This window comes from Schistocerca nitens, chromosome 2 (assembly GCF_023898315.1).
Source record: "Schistocerca nitens isolate TAMUIC-IGC-003100 chromosome 2, iqSchNite1.1, whole genome shotgun sequence".
Lineage (NCBI taxonomy): Eukaryota > Metazoa > Arthropoda > Insecta > Orthoptera > Acrididae > Schistocerca > Schistocerca nitens.
In genome coordinates this window covers 753,925,750-753,947,375 of record NC_064615.1, presented here as the reverse complement: position 1 = coordinate 753,947,375, position 21,626 = coordinate 753,925,750, and the positions used below count along the sequence as shown (strand labels likewise).

The window sequence follows — 21,626 nt, the reverse complement described above, 5'->3', positions numbered from 1 at the left end:
AAGTCGCGCTCTGTCGCCGCTAACCTCTTCGATGCATGCTGTCTGCCGTCGTGCTTGTTGATGGTAAACCACAATGCAGTGCACCATCAGTTCCTTTCCGTTTCGAAAGTGTTTGGACGAGTCATAAACGCAGATTGAGCTCAGGGTTTCATTTTCGTACTTTTGCGTCAATATTTGCTTAATCGAGGTATGTTGCCACGGGATGGTAGATCCGCAAGTGTTCACTACTAAGGAAATTAGTTATTTTTTTTTATTTCGTCCATCTCTGTTACACTGATACGAAATTTTGCTGCATTGGTTATAGGTTTCGGGGTGAGACGTCCATTCACAAACCACACACCTCATTATCAACTGTTACGGACGGGTCAGCCCGAAACCGGTAAGCACTGCAGAAAAAAATTGTGTCAATGCAGGTAAGTCGAACGAAATAAAATAAATTATCCAATTATATCAATATTGCAAGCGTCTCCGTTGGGATTTTTCATGACTTGTAAGAAACAGTTGAACTATGAGTTCTCATTAGTCATTTGTCTGATTTGACGCGGACGGCCTTGGATTCCTATTCTCCCATTCATCTCAGAATTGCTTTTGCCGCCTGCCTGAATTATTTATTGGACGTATTCAAATCTGTGTTTTCCCTTAAAGTTTTTATCCTCTACAGCTCCCAATAGGACCATGGATGTTGCTACCTGATGTAACCCATGTCCCTTCATCTAGCAAATGTTTTCCATATCTTCCTTTCTTCGCCATTTCTGCAACGAACCTCCTCATTCTTTACCTCATCAGTCCATCTGATTTCCAACAGTCTTCTGTAGCACCATATCTCAGACACTTCGATTCTCATCTGCTCCGGTTTTCCCAGTTTTCAAAATTATTCGCTGCCATACAATGCCGTGCTACACACGTGTATTCTCTGAAATACACACAGCAAAAAAAGTTTTGCATTACTTCGGATCCGAGAGTTCCGCAGCTAGTACAGAAAATTGGAATAGAGATCAACATAAACATCATTTCCGCCCTTTTTATTGCTCATGAAGGCCACACATTGCATGTTGTACAGCGAGACCTTCAGAGATGGTGGTCCAGACTGCTGTAAACACCGGTATCTCCTGACACCCGGTAGCGCGTCCTCTTGCACTGATGCAGGCATACTATCCAAAAGTTCATCAAGCACTGTTGGTCCAGATTATCCCACTCCTAAACGGCGATTTGGCGTAGTTTCCTGAGAGTGGTTGGTGGGTCACGTCTTCCATAAACAGCCGCTTTCATAAACAGCCCAGGCATGTTCAGTAGGGTTCTTGTCTGGAGAACATGCTTGTCACTCTAGTCGAGCGATGTAGTTATCCTGAAGGAAGTCATTCACACGATGTACACTATAGGGGCGCGAATTGTCCATTAAGACGAATGCCTCTCCAATATGCTGTCGATACGGTTGCATTATCAAGGCTCTGAGCACTATGGGACTTAACATCTCTGGTCATCAGTCCTCTAGAACTTAGAACTACTTAAACCTAACTAACCTAAGGACAGCACACAACACCCAGTCATCACGAGGCAGAGAAAATGCCTGACCCCGCCGGGAATCGAACCCGGGAACCCGGGCGCGGGAAGCGAGAACGCTACCGCACGACCACGAGCTGCGGACGGTTGCATTATCGGTCGAAGGATGGCATTCATGTATTGTACAGTCGTTACGGCGCCTTCCATGACCACCAGCGGCGTACGTCGATCCCACATAATGGCATCCCAAAACAGCAGAGAACATCCACCTTGCTGCACTCTATGGACAGTGTGTCTAAGGCGTTGAGTCCTACCGGGTTGCCTCCAAACACGTCTCCGGCGATTGTCTGGTTGAAGGTATATGCGACACTCATTGGTGAAGAGTACGTGATGCCAATCCTGAGCGGTCCGTCTGTACCGCGCTGCATGGTGTCGTGGTTGCAAAGATGGACCTCGCGATGAACGTCGGGAGTGAAGTTGGGCATCATGCAGCCTATGAGCACAGTTTGAGTCGTAACACAACGTCCTGTGGATGCACGAAAAGCACATCCGGTTTGTCAAAGGAGATAAATCTGCATCAGCTTACTGTGTCGGACGCCAAGTAGCAAATCCTGAGACGCCTCTTGATGCCCAAGTGCATGCAAGCATTTTTAACACAGGTTGACATTCTGGTATCAGCCTATTGGCAGAATTTTTCAGCCACATTCCGAGGAATTTAGATCCTGTGTGGGAAACGTCTTCATAAGAGTAGAATTAGACCGGTGGTATCAGTATTTAACTGGAAACCGTAGAGTGGCTAAACACCCACGAGCTTCCGGCTGAGTGCTCCTTGGCCACTGTCGACTGTCGTGTAACTGTTGCTGCCGTCCTGCCACCTGTGACGTCACTGATGCTCACTCCAGTGCCGTATGTGGTAACAGGTAAGAGTGGTGTTTGTTCTGTCCGGACTCCCGTTGCAATCAGAAAAATGCGAGTACGGGATTAATGAGCGGGGGTCGTCGTGGTGCGGAGAGCGGGAAGTTGGAAATTTGGGTCTGACGGGAAGTGTGTTCGGATAGCCGAGGCGGCAGTCAGCCTTCGGAATGACAGCAGCTCGGACGTCCAGTTTACGTACCTGCCGCGTTAGCGCGCGGCCGTGGTGGTTTGTTCTTTACAGCCGTGCTACTTACTTCCTCCGACAGTTCTCATTGCCGTATGAGGTACCAGCAGAGATGGTGGTCGCGGCGTTGAAACCCATATGGTGGAAAAATGGGTACACCGTACCACGTAGCCAGTTCTGAACTGGGTGCGCCAGGTGCCCATGGACCTTACTAAATATGTCTCGTCCTACATCTACATCTACATCTACATCTACATTTATACTCCGCAAGCCATTCAACGGTGTGTGGCGGAGGGCACTTTACGTGCCACTGTCATTACCTCCCTTTTCTGTTGCAATCGCGTATGGTTCGCGGGAAGAACTACCGCCGGAAAGCCTCCGTGCGCGCTCGAATCTCTCTAATTTTACATTCGCGATCTCCTCGGGAGGTGTAAGTAGGGGGAAGCAATATATTCGATACCTCATCCAGAAACTCACCCTCTCGAAACCTGGCGAGCAAGCTACACTTCGATGCAGAGCGCCTCTCTTGCAGAGTCTGCCACTTGAGTTTGCTAAACATCTCCGTAACGCTATCACGGTTACCAAATAACCCTGTGAGTAAACGCGCCGCTCTTCTCTGGATCTTCTCTATCTCCTCCGTCAACCCGATCTGGTACGGATCCCACACTGATGAGCGATACTCAAGTATAGGTCGAACGAGTGTTACCTTACCAACAGTTAATTTTATATGATCATTCCACTTCAAATCGTTCCGTACACATACTCCAAGATATTTTACAGATGTAACTGCTACCAGTGTTTGTTCCGCTATCATATAATCATACAATAAAGGATCCTTCTTTCTATGTATTCGCAATACATTACATTTGTCGATGTTAAGGGTCAGTTGCCACTCCCTACACCAAGTGCCTATCCGCTGCAGATCTTCCTGCATTTCGCTACAATTTTCTAATGCTGCAACTTCTCTGTATACTACAGCATCATCCGCGAAAAGCCGCATGGAACTTCCGACACTATCTACTAGGTCATTTATATATATTGTGAAAAGCAATGGTCTCATAACACTCCCCTGTGGCACGCCAGAGGTTACTTTAACGTCTGTAGACGTCTGTCCATTCACAACAACATGCTGTGTTCTGTTTGCTAAAAACTCTTCAATCCAGCCACACAGCTGGTCTGATATTCCGTAGGCTCTTACTTTGTTTATCAGGCGACAGTGCGGAACTGTATCGAACGCCTTCCGGAAGTCAAGGAAAATAGCATCTACCTGGGAGCCTGTATCTAATATTTTCTGGGTCTCATGAACAAATAAAGCGAGTTGGGTCTCACGCGATCGCTGTTTCCGGAATCCATGTTGATTCCTACAGAATAGATTCTGGGTTTCCAAAAACGACATGATACGCGAGCAAAAAACATGTTCTAAAATTCTACAACAGATCGACGTCAGAGATATAGGTCTATAGATTTGCGCATCTGCTCGACGACCCTTCTTGAAGACTGGGACTACCTGTGCTCTTTTCCAATCATTTCCAACCTTCCGTTCCTCTAGAGACTTGCGGTACACGGCTGTTAGAAGGGGGGCAAGTTCTTTCGCGTACTCTGTGTAGAATCGAATTGGTATCTCGTCAGGTCCAGTGGACTTTCCTCTGTTGAGTGATGCCAGTTGCTTTTCTGTTGTCCTACGTGAACATCGGCGGATGCCGTGTCATCGTAATTTACGACGGCTAGCCAAAGACCTGTTCCGAATGCGGGCAAAAGAGTCTTCTCAGTCTGTATGCAATGTCGCATTAAGCAACTGCCGACGGGGCAGCAGGAGATGTCGCCCGATCTGACGGTGCTCCCGTCGACATACGTGGAGACCCTTAATTTTGTTCCAACTGTTCATCGACTGGAGATAGAGGCGTCGAGTTTAGTCGACCCCGAGCAGCCTGCGATGTGGTGGCAGGGCACTGCAGATGGACATTCTGCACTGCCAGAGCGCCCCCTGGTATAAATCTTTCAATGCGAAGGAGGAACGGCTACGCAGGGGGAGTTGGCCACCGCAGATTTGGTGGTGAGAACTGACGATTTTGTTCCTGATGGAAACGATTCCCAGAAGTTGTTGGATACCGACACTCATGCCTGACAAAGGACTCGAAACCGACAGAAAAAGAAATAATCTACTGGCTTCATCCAACACGTGCAGGACGATGTCTACAGAAGACAAAGATCTCGACGGTGACGACCACTCCCAGCAGGAAGATATGATCGTCGGTTCCGCTGACGGGATTCGTTCGACAGGGGATTCGAAGGAGACTTCTCACAGTGCCATGTCTGTGGATGATGGACAGCGGATGGACTAAGTATCTTACACTCTCACAGATGGGCTGCAAGCTTCAGCCGTCCCGTTAATTCCGAGGGATGATAACAGCACAAGCCTGAGTGCGTGGACCGACCGTATCGGGGTCGTGACGCCTGCTGCAGCAGCTGAAGTTGTTGCAGGTGCTTCACATCACGACATACAAACGCCAGTGGACATTTGAGGGGACACGCTGACGTCATGGCCTTCAGCTAGTCTGCCTCCACCCCTACCAACGGTCGTCAAAAATATCGCCATCCCGTGCCAGGCCTACCAGATTAGCACTATAAACTTCAATACCCTCAGTTATGCAGATGTCTCGTGACATGTTGCGGGCGGCAGAACTCGCACTCCTCCAGGAAGTGCGCCGCAACCAGTTCCCGTCTACTTATGGGTACTAAGTTTACAGGGTGCCTCGAACTGATAATGGCTGCAGTACGGCCGTTCTTGTGAAGGAAGGCATCGTTATTGATGGTGTGACAACGTATCTTCTATCAGCATGAGGACTTGCTATCAGGGCGTCAGGATTGAGAATGTGTACGGTCCCTCAAGCTTCCGGTAAGGACAAGAGGAGATACCTTTCGAAATTTTATGCGCAGGAAGTCAGGCTCTTATTCGAGGGACGCTACAATCATATCATCGTAGGGGTCGACTTCAGTTGTACCCTGTCACCACAGGATCAATACCATACTTCAGCATGTACAAAGAACTGTAACGCGAGGTGCAAGACCTTTGCCTTGTCGTTCCCTGGCAGGAATACACATAAGTTACCGGACGATTGGCGAGTCGCCTTGACAGGTTAACAGAGTCTACATCTCCAGGACACTTCGGTGGAGACACTTGATGCTGAGACATGGCCGACAGCCTTTACGGATCATGATACCTTCTTCTCAATGATCTGCCTCCCACGGCAGAGGGTATGACAGACCAGAAGCTCATGAAAGATGAATGTAACGTTCCTCGAGGATCTTGAGTGTCGGCAGGACATAGTGGAGACCTGGAAGAACTGTGAGAGGTGGCATCTGACTCGATCTGCGCTACAGCGTGTGAAGATGAATTCCGGTAGAGAGGATATTTTGTTGACAACAGCACATCATGGAACATCATTTTATGCTACTCGGGAAGATATCCGCCCAACCACCGTCACCAGGATGTCAGGCTGAAGTTTAGTGATTACAAGCAAAATTCACTACACTTACACAACATCGTCTTGTGAACATGCGTAGTCAAGACAGGATCGAGGGTCCATGCATCACATTACCCATGAATGTCGCAGATGTCGAAGAGCATTGATCCCCATTCTGGATATCCCAGGTGACCAGCGCCTGACGGCCCAGAAGGATATCACCAACTCCTTTTTGAATCATTACTTGCGGTTCTACGTCACATAAGGCCATGATGCTATCGAGATGGATGAAGTCCTCCACTTGCTGCATCAGACCCTCGATGGAGACGTGTTAGAGAACCTCACGGACTCGATAACGACGGAGGACGTCGCCAATGACCTCCGTAAAGGGGCGGCCAACAAATAGCTGGGCCCAGGTGGTCTCCCAATAAGGTTTTTTTACATGTTCCCTGATGTTATGATGTCCCGATGCATTACAATGTACCGAGAATTGATGACAGCATACTTATGTTTGTACCAAAGCTATTTGCCAGGAGGGGAGTTTCACCAGCGTCTTACGTTGCCCGGCAGCGATTTCAAACTCTTTGAGAGAATTATGGCTACTTGCATTGAGAGTTTCCTGCCCCAAGACGTCCCTGCAGACCGGAAGTGCCTTAGTGGTAACAGAGACCACCATACGGCGTTCAGTTATTATCGTGATGTCATCGCACTGACGGAGGTGTGTAGCCTGTGGAGGCCCTCAGTGTGTGTTTACTTTAACCACGCTTTCAGTAGGGTATATCAAGACTATCTTGAGAAGATGCCACAGCAGTTGGTCTTCCCCTAGTCCTTCATAAATACTGTCACACACCTTGTGTGACTTCACAAGTTATGATCAATGGACGTACAGCGGGCAAGATAACTATTGCTCGCTCTGTGAGGCAAAGTTGCCCCTGTTGGTGGTTATGTATACAGCTGCCATTGAGCCACTGTTACATGGACTACAATACCGGCTGCAGGGACTTACGCTGAGATACCTATACTTCGTGTGCTGTGCATATGCAGACCATCAGGTGTTTTTAGTGCATACAGCAGATAAGGTCCAAAGATCACTGGACTGGATTGCCTAATACGGTGTGACAGCCAGAAGCTGCTTGATCCTGGGGAAGTCTGGATCGACCTCCTAGAAGGAAGCTTTGCCCCATACTCATTATAAATCAAATGTTTGGGTATTATCTTTACGCATGACAGTCGTCAGATAGCACATTTTACCTACACTTGTCTCCTACAAGACATATGTATGGATGTCTGTATCAACTTTTTGCAATCTTTGGACTTGGTCCAATGGTGGGCTTATGTAAACATCTAACAACCATCCAGAGTACCACATCTGGCTACCGTCCTTCAGATGCGAAAGACGATAGCAAGCAGTTTACAGGCCGTTTTTGGTCACTTCTCCATTTAGGGAATGAGCATCAAAGTGCGATACAATACGCTCTTTCTCCCTACCAAAAACGGCAGTCTCTTAATTGTCAATGTGTGGGTCAGTTCAGCTGCTTTATTTGTCGTCATGATGATGAAGATGTGGAATCATCACCAGCGCAGCTTCACAGGAACTCTGAATGAAGAACTGGCCCCCACCTCTCATGAACCACCAATTGCAGTGGCGCATATTTCACCAACACTGCCTTACCTTAAGGAGTTTTTGTGGACTTCAGTTATGTCAATGCTGACGTGCCGAGAGAGCGGCTGCAAAGGGCTTGTGATGTTTATTGCCAGATGATACGAGCCCATCCCCGAAGTCCAACTGAAATCCGTCTACTCTCAGTAATTTACCCAGTGGTCTAACGTTCAGCATAAGCCGCCCTTCTCGATTCCGACGCCAGAGTGACCAGGTATTTAGTGGTCAACCACAAATATATGAATCGCCAGAGACTCCATTGTTTACATATGGCAGATTCTCCATTATGTTCTCAATGTCATCTACCTGATGCACATGAACAGCTTCTGTAATGTGGAGGTGTGGAGATTCACGAGACTGATGTTAGCCCTGATGCAGCGAACGACTCCTACAGCAGTGACTCCGATACCCTTTCTTATCCGATATGTCGTTTTATCCATGTACTAAGATGACTGCAGTGATATGGATCAAGTGTCTGGTCATATTGAATCTTTACCGGTACGGTAACAAACACTTTCCCGATTTTTGGACCTTCCTGTTGGAAAGATTCAGAAGTCTACGACGTCACCCGCGCTACCACCAATACTTTGCTAATTATCTGGGTAGTGTCTTCTTGGACCCCCCCCCCCCCCCCCCACAGTTGCGTGTGTCAGGTATGAGAAGTTAATCTCATGTGCATGCCAGTGTTACAAAATGGACTGGAACAAGTGGAAGACCCCATTTGAATATTTTCTTTGTTAGAACGTTCTCGGCTCCAATGGTGGATTGGAAGTATCCATGAAAATGCTGATCGATGGTACCAGTGGGTGTAGTGTCTAACAATGGTTCCGTCAGAAGGGTGGCCTTTACGCTCTACGTCTGCTTTAATTTTGTTTTTTGTTCTACAAATAAGGATATTTTGTTTAACCCGCCTTCTTGCTCCATCCAAAAAGAAACATATTGGAGGGAGTGCTTCTGGAGTGGGAAGCGGGAGGCATAGTGGCCAGGCCTTGGATTTCGACTCCTGGGCTCCTGCCACTTCGGAAAAAAATTTCGTTCTAGAGAAGCAGAGCATCCGGGTTCGAGTCCCGGTTCTGCAAAGATTTTCAGCTTTCTTCGTTGCATTGCTGCACTGCCCTGTGCTGCTGGAAGCCATTAATTCCTTTCTGTCTGTTATCTACACAGTTTCTTCTCCATTCCTTTCACCCGAATTATTTATGTACACGTGTAATGTTTTTGTTGTGCAATCGTCGTACCCGCTCCAACCTTCCGATGACCGTGTGACAAGCTCATATAAGCTGCAGTCTCCGTCTATAGGAGCATCCCAGAAACGATTTGTTCGTTTCATGATAGATGTCTTGCCGAAAGCCGAAATCTCTTGTGTATTTAAAAAATTGACACAGTTGGCAGCGCGAGAAAATTTTATAATTGTACATTGCCGTGATACCATGTATTCCCGCATAACGTAACCCTACGGTGAGGAAACGCGGCGCAGCGTTTAACACAATGGGAATCGCGCGTTAAGGAGTCTAGCAGAATAAGTTCTCTAGCCTTCCTGTTATGCTGCATTGATGAAAAGACGATTCCACGATTTTCCATCGTTAGCCACTATATTGGCACTGCTGCCGCCAGTAGAATATTTCACCTTGTCTACTTTGCCCTACTATCTGAGAGACTATATAACAGCCGATAGCAACTGGATACAAAAGGCCGTGACGTTATGAAAGTTCACCTATTGCCGACGGAGTTGCTTTGGATCGACTCAGCCACACTACCACAGCAGATACTATCACAGAAGAAATCCATGGAAAAGCAGAAAGGGAAACTAAGCCGCTTTGGCAACGACAAAATCGGGCAGAACATGAAACGAAAGAACGTATCGTTATCGGCTTGACGGTGAGAAATATCGATGCTGATTCCTTGCCGCTCATAACTTCGCAACATCGCCACGAAGCATCCCTTTCATTGACATAACAGGTGGTGTAGAACAAGTAGTTCACAAATACGCAGTGAAACTGCAGAAGAAATTTCTTGTTTGTAAATCCAAGTCGCTAGGGCCAAACATGACAGCTGAACACAGTTGCCTTCCTGTTCTCATCACTGTACTGCCAGGTGATGAGGGCAAGACAGCCGTCGTAAGTGAACATGGCGTTAAGTTCCGGTTCTTGCTGGGGGAGCAGACGTAACAGATTTTTCGTGGACCCAACATCCAGAGAAATAAAGAGAACTGCGGAGAACTTGAAGCAGTCATCGCTGGAAGAGAGTGTCGTTAAGAATCCCCTCCTTCAGGTAGCTCGACCATCTACGTTTTGTGGTGTGCCCTAAGTGCATAAGAAGGAAACACGCCTACGGCCCATCATGATCATTCGGATCGCAGTCTTACGTCCTTGCAGAAAACCTGCCCAGCCACCTTACTCGAAATATTAGCCACTGTCTGCACCAAATTGGGAACATGGCTGACTCCAATAGCCAAATTAAACGTCTGCGCCTTGAAGACAGAGATACGGTTGTCAGCTTTGACGTCGTCTCACCATTCACACAACTTACAATCAAAGACTCCATACCTTTGCTTTTTGACGACGATTCTGTGGATTTAATTAAGCATTACTGACGTCCAGTAGTTCCAGTCCTAACCAATCTGTTCATAGAGTACTTTAAGGACATAGAATTTGACATGGCTCGTGCTATGTCTAGTTGCTTTTATTGCTACGTCGACGTCTGGGCTCAGGGACATGAAAGCTGGGAGAGTTCTTGGACCACATCAGTATCATTAATGACAAGTTGTTCACGAAGGATGTAGAGACGTTTCTTGACGTCCTCGTCCGTCAACAAAAAAAGGGTGTCTCAGATACAATGTTTACTGGAAATTCACCCAGACGGACTGGTACCTGCGCGCTACCAGCTACCAACACCCATCGCAGAAACGTCCTGTTCTGAAGACTGGTACATCGAGCGGTAGCTGTTGCAGACGCTGAGACCCTGCCGAAGGAAGTTACCAACTTACGGAAAGTATTCAAGGAAAACGTCTACAGCTACTTACAAATTTCGCAAGCCATATCGGTGAATAACTTAAAGTGAAGGCACCTGGGAAGGACATAAAGAAACTTACGTTTTTGCAGTTCTGTAGCTCAGTAACAGAAAAAATTAGCTGGCTCCTAAAGAGGCACAAAATTCATTCGGTCTTCAGGTCTCTAGCACAGCTTCGACAATTCAAGAGGCCGGTGAAAAATTATGTAGGGTTCAGAACGCCAGGGATGTATAAAATACCTTGGTGGTGTGGAGGATTTTATATTGGAGAAAATGTGCAAGAGATTGAACAGCACCATATAGAACACGAAACATGTCACCGCGTAAAGTATCACGGAAATCAGCGTTAGCAGAATATGCTGCGGAAAACGGACATCGATTTACATTCGACGACACATCTAGTACTAAACAAACAAACTGTTTCTTGGACAACGTTAAAGAAGAAGCAATCAAGATAATAATTTGTAACAACTCTCAATAAAGACTATGGCCTGTAGATTAGCACAGCGGGTCACACGGCAACTGGAAGGTTTAAGCGGGTGCGGCGGTTGCGGAACGAAAACATTACCGCATATGGCACTGTGTAGTAAGCACCAGCGACGTCACAGGTAGGTGGTAGCTGGGCTATGTAAGGACAGCAGCATCAATCACACGACAGTCACCACTTGACAATGGCCGAGGAGCGGTCGGCCGAAAGCACTTGGTTATTTAACAACCTGATGCGGCTCCAAGCTAGAGAAAATTTTATTGGCATTTGTCGCTGTGAAAACAAGCTTTCATACATAAAGGGGAGGTGACTGGACGTGTTAATAAATCAGGGAATAATTTATAAGATACTAGAAGCAGCAGTAAAGGGAGAGAGATTGCAATGCGTTCAACAAATACGAGGGTCAGTCAAAAAGTAATGCCTCCTATTTTTTTTTCTACGTTTAATTGTCAGGAAATTTAAATGCAATTACATAGGTTGAAAACCACAACATTGAGGATCATTTTGTCATTTTTCAATGTAATCTCCGCCCATCTCTACAGTTTTGGTCCATCTTTGAACAAGGGCATGTATCCCAGCACGGTAAAAATCACAGCTCTGCTTCCTAAGCCATTGACGCACGGATGTTTTGACGGCCTCCTCATCTTCAAAATGAATCCCACGATGAGCTTCTTTTAGTGGCCCGAACAGATGGAAGTCTGATGGTGCCAGGTCAGGGCTGTATGGGGGATGAGGCAAAACTTCCCATCCAATTTTGACAATCTCGTCAGAGGTGTGACGACTGGTGTGTGGTCTTGCATTGTCATGCAAAAGAAGAACATCTGCCATTGATTTTGTTGGGCGAACTCGCTGAAGACGTGCTTTAAGTTTTTTGAGGGTTGTGACGTATTGAACAGAATTTATTGTGCATCCCTGCTCCAAAAAATCAACCAGAATCACACCCTCTGTATCCCAGAAAACTGTTGCCATAACTTTCCCTGCCGATCGCACAGTTTTGAATTTTTTCTTCCTCGGCGAGCTTGTGTGACGCCACTCCATTGACTGCATCTTTGATTCGGGTTCAAAAAAATGCACCCATGTTTCGTCCCCGGTCACAATTTTTTTCAGAAACTCATCTCCCTCCAAACGGAAGCGCTGCAAGTGTTGGGAGGCTATTGTTTTCCTTGCCTCTTTATTCTGATCGGTTAACATTCTTGGAACCCACCGTGCACAAACTTTTGAGTACCCCAATTGTTTAATAATCGTGATCACACTGCCTTTACTAAGAGAAATAATGTGACACACTTCATCTGCAGTCACCCGACGGTCACCACGAATGATGTCATCAACTTGCTGAATGTTGTGTGGAGTCACTGCACTCACCAGCCTGCCGCTCCGCTTTTCGTCAGTCAACGGTGTTTGCCCTTCAGCTTCCTTACAACGACGAACCCATCGTCTAACAGTGCTGACATCCACTGTCACAACACCATACACCTTCTTCAGTCTTTCATGAATGCGTATGGGCGTTTCACCTTCTGCATTCAAGAATTCAATCACACAACGCTGTCTCAAACGAACATCGATGTCGGCCATCTTACAAACTTCTGCTGTGCTGCCACCTGTTGACACAGAAAGTTACTACTGCAGTGGACTGCAGAAGAAGGTTTGAGGAATGGCGCCAAATTCAAATTTTTCACTTAACTTAATTTCTTTAAGTAGAAAAAAAAAGGGAGGCATTACTTTTTGACCGACCCTCGTAGTTGAGGCCGTTGTGTGTAATTAGGTAACACTGTGAGGTGAAGAGACTGACGCAGGAGACGAATTCGTTGAAGGGTCGCAGGCCATATCACTCCAGTAAGAACACTCACGACAAAAAAATTAAAACAAATCATATACCTCATTCCCAGACTATTGACCGTGGCTGAAATTTGAATCCAGATGATGACTTAATCGAAATATTTAAATTTCAAACACATTAACCCTAACTAAGACAATGTTTGATAGTGATTTAAGTAGTGCTCCGTGTCAGATTTTTACAATAATCCTACAATAGGCTTTTTACGGACCTATGTTTACTGGAGCATATTTGCTCCTAGTACTGTACTCTTTGAACCACATCAGTTTTCACTATTATGAGACATGCTGCGTACATAAAATTCAAAACGAGTGTTTGAGGTGACCAAACATAACACGCACAATAAAAGCCATTGTAATGTTACCTCCATGAAAGAATATAAAAGTTTACTCTGCCACCTTAATGCTCAAACTCGAGGAATTTGTGCTTCACCTATACCAGTAGCATAGCCTAAGTACTCTGTTTGAAAACTGATGTCAGCATTCGTATTTCGATGCTTGAAGTTATGGGCTCTCAGTAGATACAAAATAATTGTGAACTGTGTCACCCACCAAATTGTTAGTTATTTACTAAAGTATAGTAGGCGAAAGAAGATACCTAACTTCTGGCAGTGCTCTTACGAGCTTTCAACTACGAATCGCAAACGGCTACAGACTAAAAACTGAACAGTGACAACACGAAGACCTTGTTATAGAGACGTATACAAAAACGTGCAGCCGCGAACAGTCATGAAACTTCTACTGTCGACCCTACTGTAGCACAACCCCTGTTGAGTACGCGAGATCATTTCTACAGCCCGTTCTCACGCGGGAAGACTTGGGGAGAGTATCAGTAGTCCCTGAGTTCTCACCTGACGTTCTCGTGCCGGCTCATGTAGATCTTCTTGAACTGGCTGTCCTTGGCGGAGCCCAGGTCCTGCCGCATCTTCACAGCCACGTGCTCCGGCAGCACCGACAGCAGCAGCCGCTCCTGCAACAACAGCGTGCCGAATGCTCTGTATACGGAGTTCAGATTCACTAAAAGTAGGTGCAACAAGGCTCTAGGACACTCACACGTCTAGTCCGTATTCAACTATTTATATTACGAATAAGAGCAAACCAAGCCACGATAATACACGTTTCCCACAGATTTTGCCACTGTCGGAAAGCTTGTTTTTTATTATTTCTACGCCCGCAGGTTCGAATCCTGCCTCGGGCATGGATGTGTGTGATGTCCTTAGGTTAGTTAGGTTTAATTAGTTCTAAGTTCTAGGCGACTGATGACCTCAGAAGTTAAGTCGCATAGTGCTCCGAGCCATTTGAGATTTTATGTCAATCTGAGCCTACTCCTTGTTTGATATCTAATGACCCGTATAGATTTTTTTAAGGTTACTGCACCTCAGAAATACGTTGCCAGTAGTGACTGCACTTACCTCTAATATTATTGACAATGTTTTCTTATATCGGTAGAATTCCGCAATCGTCATATACAATCTAACATTTACTCAACGGTTAGGTCTCATATTTGTTCACATTTTGTTGTAGAAAAGGTTCGTGTCTCACTCATTGAGTCTTGTTTACAAAAATGGTTCAGTTTCCCGAGAAGGACATTGCAGAAGAAGACTCCAAACCGGAGGACAGAAACGTTGCTGGATACGATGTCAAGAATGACGCTGTCTCTCAGCTCAAAAGTTCCTGACAGATTAATTATTTTCTTATTTTTTTGGTCCTCTGGACCCGCTTTTCTCAACCATTTTTTCGTTTGGGGAACATCAAATTATGTTTCAAACTTTCACGACACCTCTACATACAATTTTTTTCCCACATGCACAAAAGGAAACACATATAGGGAATACAATACATTTTTTGTTGTTATACTTATAATCATGTTTAATGCTGGACGATTTCTTACAAATTGGGCTACTTCAAGTAGGAATTGGCCGATAATTTTTATGCTCCAGATGTTTCATCTGCGGAAGGTTAGAATATAAACATCTCGCGACAAACCTAACATGTATTTGCGGCACACCAGTGCGTTGCGTCACGGCGGTTGGGAAACTACGGTCTGGCCATAAAGGTAATTAAACAGCAAATCTGGCAGTTTATCATAAAATTACTAAACTTATAGTTACTATACTTCTGGGCTGAAAAAATGATCGGTATACTTTTACGCTAATACAGAGTCCCGGAACTGAAATCACAATGATGAGTGACCTGTCGAAGATAATTGTTTTTTTAAATTATTTTTGGAAATAATTTATACCAAACTTCTAAGTTTGACCAGCCACATGACGAAACCGTAAGTTCATCTTAATGTACTGGTTCATATATTTTAATGTTGTAATTAATACAAATTGTTAATGTACGGAATACAGTTACACGAGTTAACGTCAGTGATATTTGCAGATCTAGAAAACTAAATTTGCAAAAATTTCACTACCACGCAGGAGCCATCGAAAGCGAATCACACAGACGTCGCAAAAGACTGTTACTATACTTCTGGACCGGAAAAAATGAGCAGTATTCTCCGGTACTACACTAGCCTCCTCGGACTGGAATCATTGTACTTTCGCTATCAAATTAAACAAGGGTTTGATCTGTTTGTTGGTTTGTTGGTTAATTTGGGGGGAGGGGACCAGACAGCGATGTCATCGGTCCCATCAACTAGGAAATGAAGTCGGCCGTGCCCTTTCAAAGGAACCATCATTGCATTTTTCTGAACCGATTTAGGGACATCACAGAAAACCTTTTATCAGGATGGCCGGGCGGGTGTTTGAACTATCTTCCTCCCAAATATAATTCCAGTGTACTAACCACTGCCCCACCTCACTTGGTAATCTGTTTGGTTATCTTTCCCTCCCAGGCTACGTCGACATTAACTCGAAAAATTTTTTTTTTATTCTCTCGGGAAGGTTGAACCAGAACCAGTCTATCCTGCCACCCTGTGTTTTAGTTGTACTTGTGTAACATGGTAAAGCCTACGTTATCCCCGAGTTCTCATCCGATGGAACAGATATGGCGAACCACAAATGTACTTCCAATAATCTGCAAGAAAACTATAGAGGAATATGAAACAACAGTTAGTAGATTCAAATGGATATAGGTTGCTTTATTTACGCAGAGAAAGATTATAGTTGGGAGCTGTATCATACCAAGTGTCGGACTGAAGACCGCAACAACTGCTTCATATCACAGGTACTTAAGACGGATATGTAGTGTCCTGCGGTCGGTAAGAAAGAACTAGCAGTCAATTTGAACGCACTTTATTATAATTAAAGAAAAACGCTTTCTTGGCATACAGTAAATGTTAAACGCAAGAACAAACAGAATAGAACCTCACAGCTCTTGTGGTGGCAAACCAGATAAGGAAACAAGACAACGGAAGAAAATACTGACCAAAATCTAGACTACATAATACAACGTACTACTACAATGCTACGGCTAGTGAGTACAATGCTAGGGACAGCGTAAGTACTGGGCGGATCTCTTCCTAGCACTTGCTAAACACAGCCAGTCTGACGGTCTAGACGTGCTTACAAATACAGGTCGGCGGAGTGCTATATGAGTCATATGAATTGCGAATGGTGGAACACTGTCACATGTTGTCTGGTGAAGTAGTTCCATGTTTATTTGGAAAGTCTGTTATTGTTTCTGTCCGCTGGCGATATTTCTTTGCCCGCTCCTGAAAGGGGGTCGGGAACCAATCTTGGGTGTCGGTTGTGGGGGCCCTCTAACAATAAGGGGCCGCTACGACACCATCACCCTAATTAAAGTTAACTGCAATAGTGCAAAATTTGAGAATTTTTCACCATATCGCATTCAAACCTTCACATTTTTTTCTTTTGGATCGATGAAACTTGTGTGTCCGCCACCAGAAATATCGTAAAGTATACCTTACGAATACTTTCTTCAAGAATTTTGTGATTACTTCCCTATTTACTCATTAAATCATCTGTTTCATTACTAAAATTAGATACAAGATCACAGCACACATTAGAAGGAAATGTCATTAAAAATTACAGTTTATTTCGTTGACATAATGACATTTTACGAATTGAGACTTAGTAAACTGATAATCTGTAAAAGAAGTAGCTTGGGAGGTGTAAATCCAGAGCTTTTAAGACACATTTACTGTTCATTTAAGAACCTATGATTTATAGTTGCATATTCTAAATAAAGTAATACCACTAAAAAAAATTTTTACATCTGTGCTATAGACTATTTTTAAAAAAAGTTCTCATCAGGGGCCGGCCGGAGTTGCCGAGCGGTTCTCGGCACTTCAGTCTGGAACCACGCGACCGCTACGGTCGCAGGTTCGAATCTTGCCTCGGGCATGGATGTGTATGATGTCCTTAGGTTAGTTAGGTTTAAGTAGTTCTAAGTTCTTGTGGACTGATGACCTCCGATGTTAAGTCCCATAGTACTCAGAGACATTTTCTCATCAGCGGTGAGAACTATATAGAATAAGGTTGACAGCTGCATACAAGTGTATGAGAGTGTTCATAACAAAATTTAGACCAATAATGGAAGTAAATAGGAGAGAAGAGTGTATGATTTTTAGTTTGTGTCGTTCATTATTGAAATTACTCTTTTAGCTCAGTATCTTTAGGGACTGTGAGCACGCTTTCGATGGAGTAAACAGGAATGTGTAGTGGATAAATGTGCAAGAGAAAGGAATATCATATCTTCTGGGATCCAAAGCATAATGTAACACGAGGAAGACATTGCTAACAACAAGGAAAAACAAGTACCCGAAAAATATACGTGCCAATAGGAGCTTACGACGATGCACTACGAATCACACGTTTTCTGCTTTGTTTTTACAGCACTTAATTTTACAAGTCCTCTGAAGACCACAGTGGGCTCTCATTCGGAGGACAGCTGTTCAAATTACTGTCCCGTCGTACAGATTTAAGATTCCCATTGCTACCATCAATTGCGTAAAGCAAATGCCGGAATGGTTCCTTCGAAATGGATACGGCAGATTTCTTCGCTAGCTTCCCTGATCCGAGCTTATGCTGAGACTCTAATAACCTCGTTGTCAGTAGGACATTTTTTCTATCTTCCTTACAACGAAATCGTAACAAAAGCTGGAGAAACATGACGTATGGAGAGCAGTCTATGAGCTACATACCCTGAGTTCTGAAAAGAACTTCAGTATCGATTATAATATGTTAACTGACAGACCCGTTTTCCATTTGGACCTATCTGCAGGCATCGTGGTAAGCGCCTCAGTCTCGTATTTGCTGATTCGGTGGACCCGACAGCCTGCCCTCGCTGTAGATATGCCCAGAACATACCGTCAACCCTAGCCCGATTCCTCCGTTTCTTCACATGCAGGGCGGCAGAGGCACGCTGACATCTGCTGCAGGATGGTCACACACAACGGAGCTGTAACGGGCTTAACTCGGCTTAACTCCGCAGTTTCGCCACAATTCACGGTCCAGGAGTTCTCCCTGGTTCTCGTCACGCAGCATGAGCCGCCGCGCGTTGCGGACTCGTAGAGTACTGAGTTTATGGGGCAGTGCAGTGGCAACAAACAGAAACGGCCAGGCCGCACACCGCCATTCAGTGTGTGACCGCCTCTGTATCCGCCAGCATCATGCGCGGAATGAAACGCAGAGGATCTCCGACAACGTTTTCTCTGCAATTAACAGCGATGCTGTAATACAATAATTATGTATATAGCATTAAGCTTCAGGCGAGCAAGTTTCTTATTCCTTAGCAACGTCTGTCTTTGTCAGGTTCCGCGGATTCATCCGAAACAAAGCTACTGTGTCACGGAATGAGTAAGTGCGTAGTTCACTAAATGATTATTAGAAAATTTATGAACATAAGTGTTAATAAAACAAGAAAAAAATTGAGAGACTATACGAATAAATAACACGTTACAGAGAAACTTTCTCAGATAGCGCAAGAAACTCCTTTATAGAATAAGAGTGTGCCAGAAAGAAACTTTTCACTTTGGATTTGAACACTTATGGTTTATCACTCCATTTTTTCAGTTCTGGTGGGACCCTATGAAAAATGAAACTTGCTTAACAGTCCACATCATTCTGTACAATGCTTAACGAACTGTTATCAGGTGAGTGTCGTTTTCCCGTCACCACTCAGTGGATGCTGCGGGTTCCTGAGAATGAGGCAGCCGGCCGCGGTGGCCGTGCGGTTCTAGGCGCTTCAGTCCGGAACCGCGGGACTGCTACGGTCGCAGGTTCGAATCCTGCCTCGGGCATGGATGTGTGTGATGTGCTTAGGTTAGTTGGGTTTAAGTAGTTCTAAGTTCTAAGGGCCTGATGACCTAAGATGTTAAGTCCCATAGTGCTCAGAGCCATTTGAACCATTTTGAGAATGAGGCACTGTTGTCATGGCGGAATTTATGGACAGGAACAGCAGGTTTAGAAGTCTAGGACACCAGAACAACGGCCTACTCGAAATTCGTGACGTGAAACAGCAGATCAGACCGATCGCCCTGAGAATATTCTTGGTGGGTGCTCAGAGTTGTCCCAAAAACTATCTTCAGGCGAGATAATAGAGTGAAACTAAGCAAACAAGACTTCGTGTTTATGTCAGAGTTAGTAGGGGTCATTCATGTAGAGAGGATAGCAGCATTTAGTTTCTGCAAAGGACCTTGAATGTCCTACTTCAAAAGAAAGCAGTGTGCCCTTAGTCTTAAAAATTTAAAATGGTAGATTTTAATTTACTGTCTATCTACCTTCTATGGCGGCGCGGTTCCTTTCTTCCTTTTTACCTGCACCTCCCTGTGAACTCGTTGTAGCAGATCGCCTGTAGGAAAGCCAAGCAGAAATCTACCGTACTGCAACTCACACCAGGCTGCATACAACGTAACTATTCTAAGAATGGGGAAAAGATCATACTTTTGAATAAAAGGTGGAAATACTGGCCAAACTTCGGTATATTCTGAAGTTGAGAATTAACGTTCACAGCCAAACCCGTGCTAACCCTAACACAGTCATGCATAAACCCTTTCATTCACGTTAGCAAGTTTATAGTAATGTATTTCCCGAAATCTGAATAGCTACTAAGCACGAATTGTTCTTAAATGAAAATGCTCGCACCACTATTACATTAATTGCTGACTAATGCACTCAAGTTTTTAGTCACCGCTCTGCTCAATTTGCCACGTGGGATTACTGTCTTTTCTCATACGCAAAATTACTTAAAAAATCCGTACTTTCTAAAACAAAACTCCGGAATAAATATGTCTTGACTTTAAAGCACTTTCGAGTCGTGTAGCACAGCTAAAACCGGCAAATTAGAACTTCCTTCGGAGCTCATACTACACTCCGACTCCTCAGACTGCTGTAAGCATTCTATATCTCCAAGAAAAAAGCAGCGAGAAGAATACTCCGTTCTGATTGGTCAGTTTTCTTTAAGGCCAATAGAAAAACATTATTCTCCCGCGCTAGACCGGGCTTTTCATGACTAAATAACACGCTTTCGAACTGTTCTATTTGCCGAAAAAATATTTAACTTTCTGATATTTTGTTTATACTTGACGTTATTAACTTATTTCATTTGCACTCGAATTAGCCCTCCTTTTGCCATGAACTTATTTAACATATTATGATACAAAATTCCCCGTCGTACAACGTTCATAAGTAGAACAATGATCTACATATTTACTTTAGACCACATTCACGCATTATTCACACTAATAAAAGTATATACAAAACTGTACAAACATAAATAAACAAAAAACTCCTTCAAGAAATAAAAAGAACAATTAACAAAAACATTCTTTTGACCTATTTCTTGAATGTATCTGAGCACTACTGTCCTCTGGCAGATTAAGATTAGCACTACGCACTCGACTGAGCCCGATGCAGACCATCTGTCACAGTGCACACATGAGTCATTCTCCCGATACACAAGCTCTAGACAGGAGCGATACAAAGCGCCAAGCCTCACTTCGGATAATAAAACATTGATTTTAGAAATGTTCCACGTCGAAAACTGTATGCATTGCAGTTTGTTCTCAGAAAGCCACATACTTCTGATACTCACTCTCACATTAGCTACATCATTTATATTACCTTCCACATCTTTCACAGTAATATATACATCACACGGAAAGAGAGAAAATGTTGAGTCATTTTACTGGAAGATCACTGGTATACGCTCTGAGACAAAAGAAAGATGCACCACGAAGTAATTATGGAAACTGGTCACAAACTGATATTCATATAGTTACTGAAGGAAAATGCGAAATTGTAAATTTTGGCGACTGATGGAAGAATGCGTGACACTGCAGCGCAATTTCAAATAAAATGGTTCAAATGGCTTTGAGCACTATGGGACTTAACTGCTGTAGTCATAAGTCCCCAAGAACTTAAAACTAACTAACCTAAGGACATCACACACATCCATGCCCGAGGCAGGATTCGAACCTGCGATCGTAGCGGTCGCACGGTTCCATACTGTAGCGCCTAGAACCGCTCGGCCACACCGGCCGGCGAGTAATTTCAGCTCTCAGCTAAGATAGTAAAGACGGAGCATGTCGATACCAGGCATAAAGTCTTTGCGAATTTCATTTCGTGTACCCAGTTGGACAATAACTATGCCTTGCAGACAGGCGTC

General features: G+C 44.6%; 1 protein-coding gene across 1 annotated transcript in view; it reads right to left on the bottom strand.

The window, feature by feature from the left end:
* The window catches only part of LOC126235306 (adenylate cyclase type 3), a 628,591-nt gene that overhangs the window by 436,204 nt on the left and 170,761 nt on the right, over nt 1-21,626 (bottom strand). Inside the window, exon 2 of the mRNA XM_049944030.1 lies at nt 13,901-14,019. Within this exon, the coding sequence (XP_049799987.1) occupies nt 13,901-14,019 (119 nt within the window). The remainder of the gene's footprint in view (nt 1-13,900; nt 14,020-21,626) is intronic.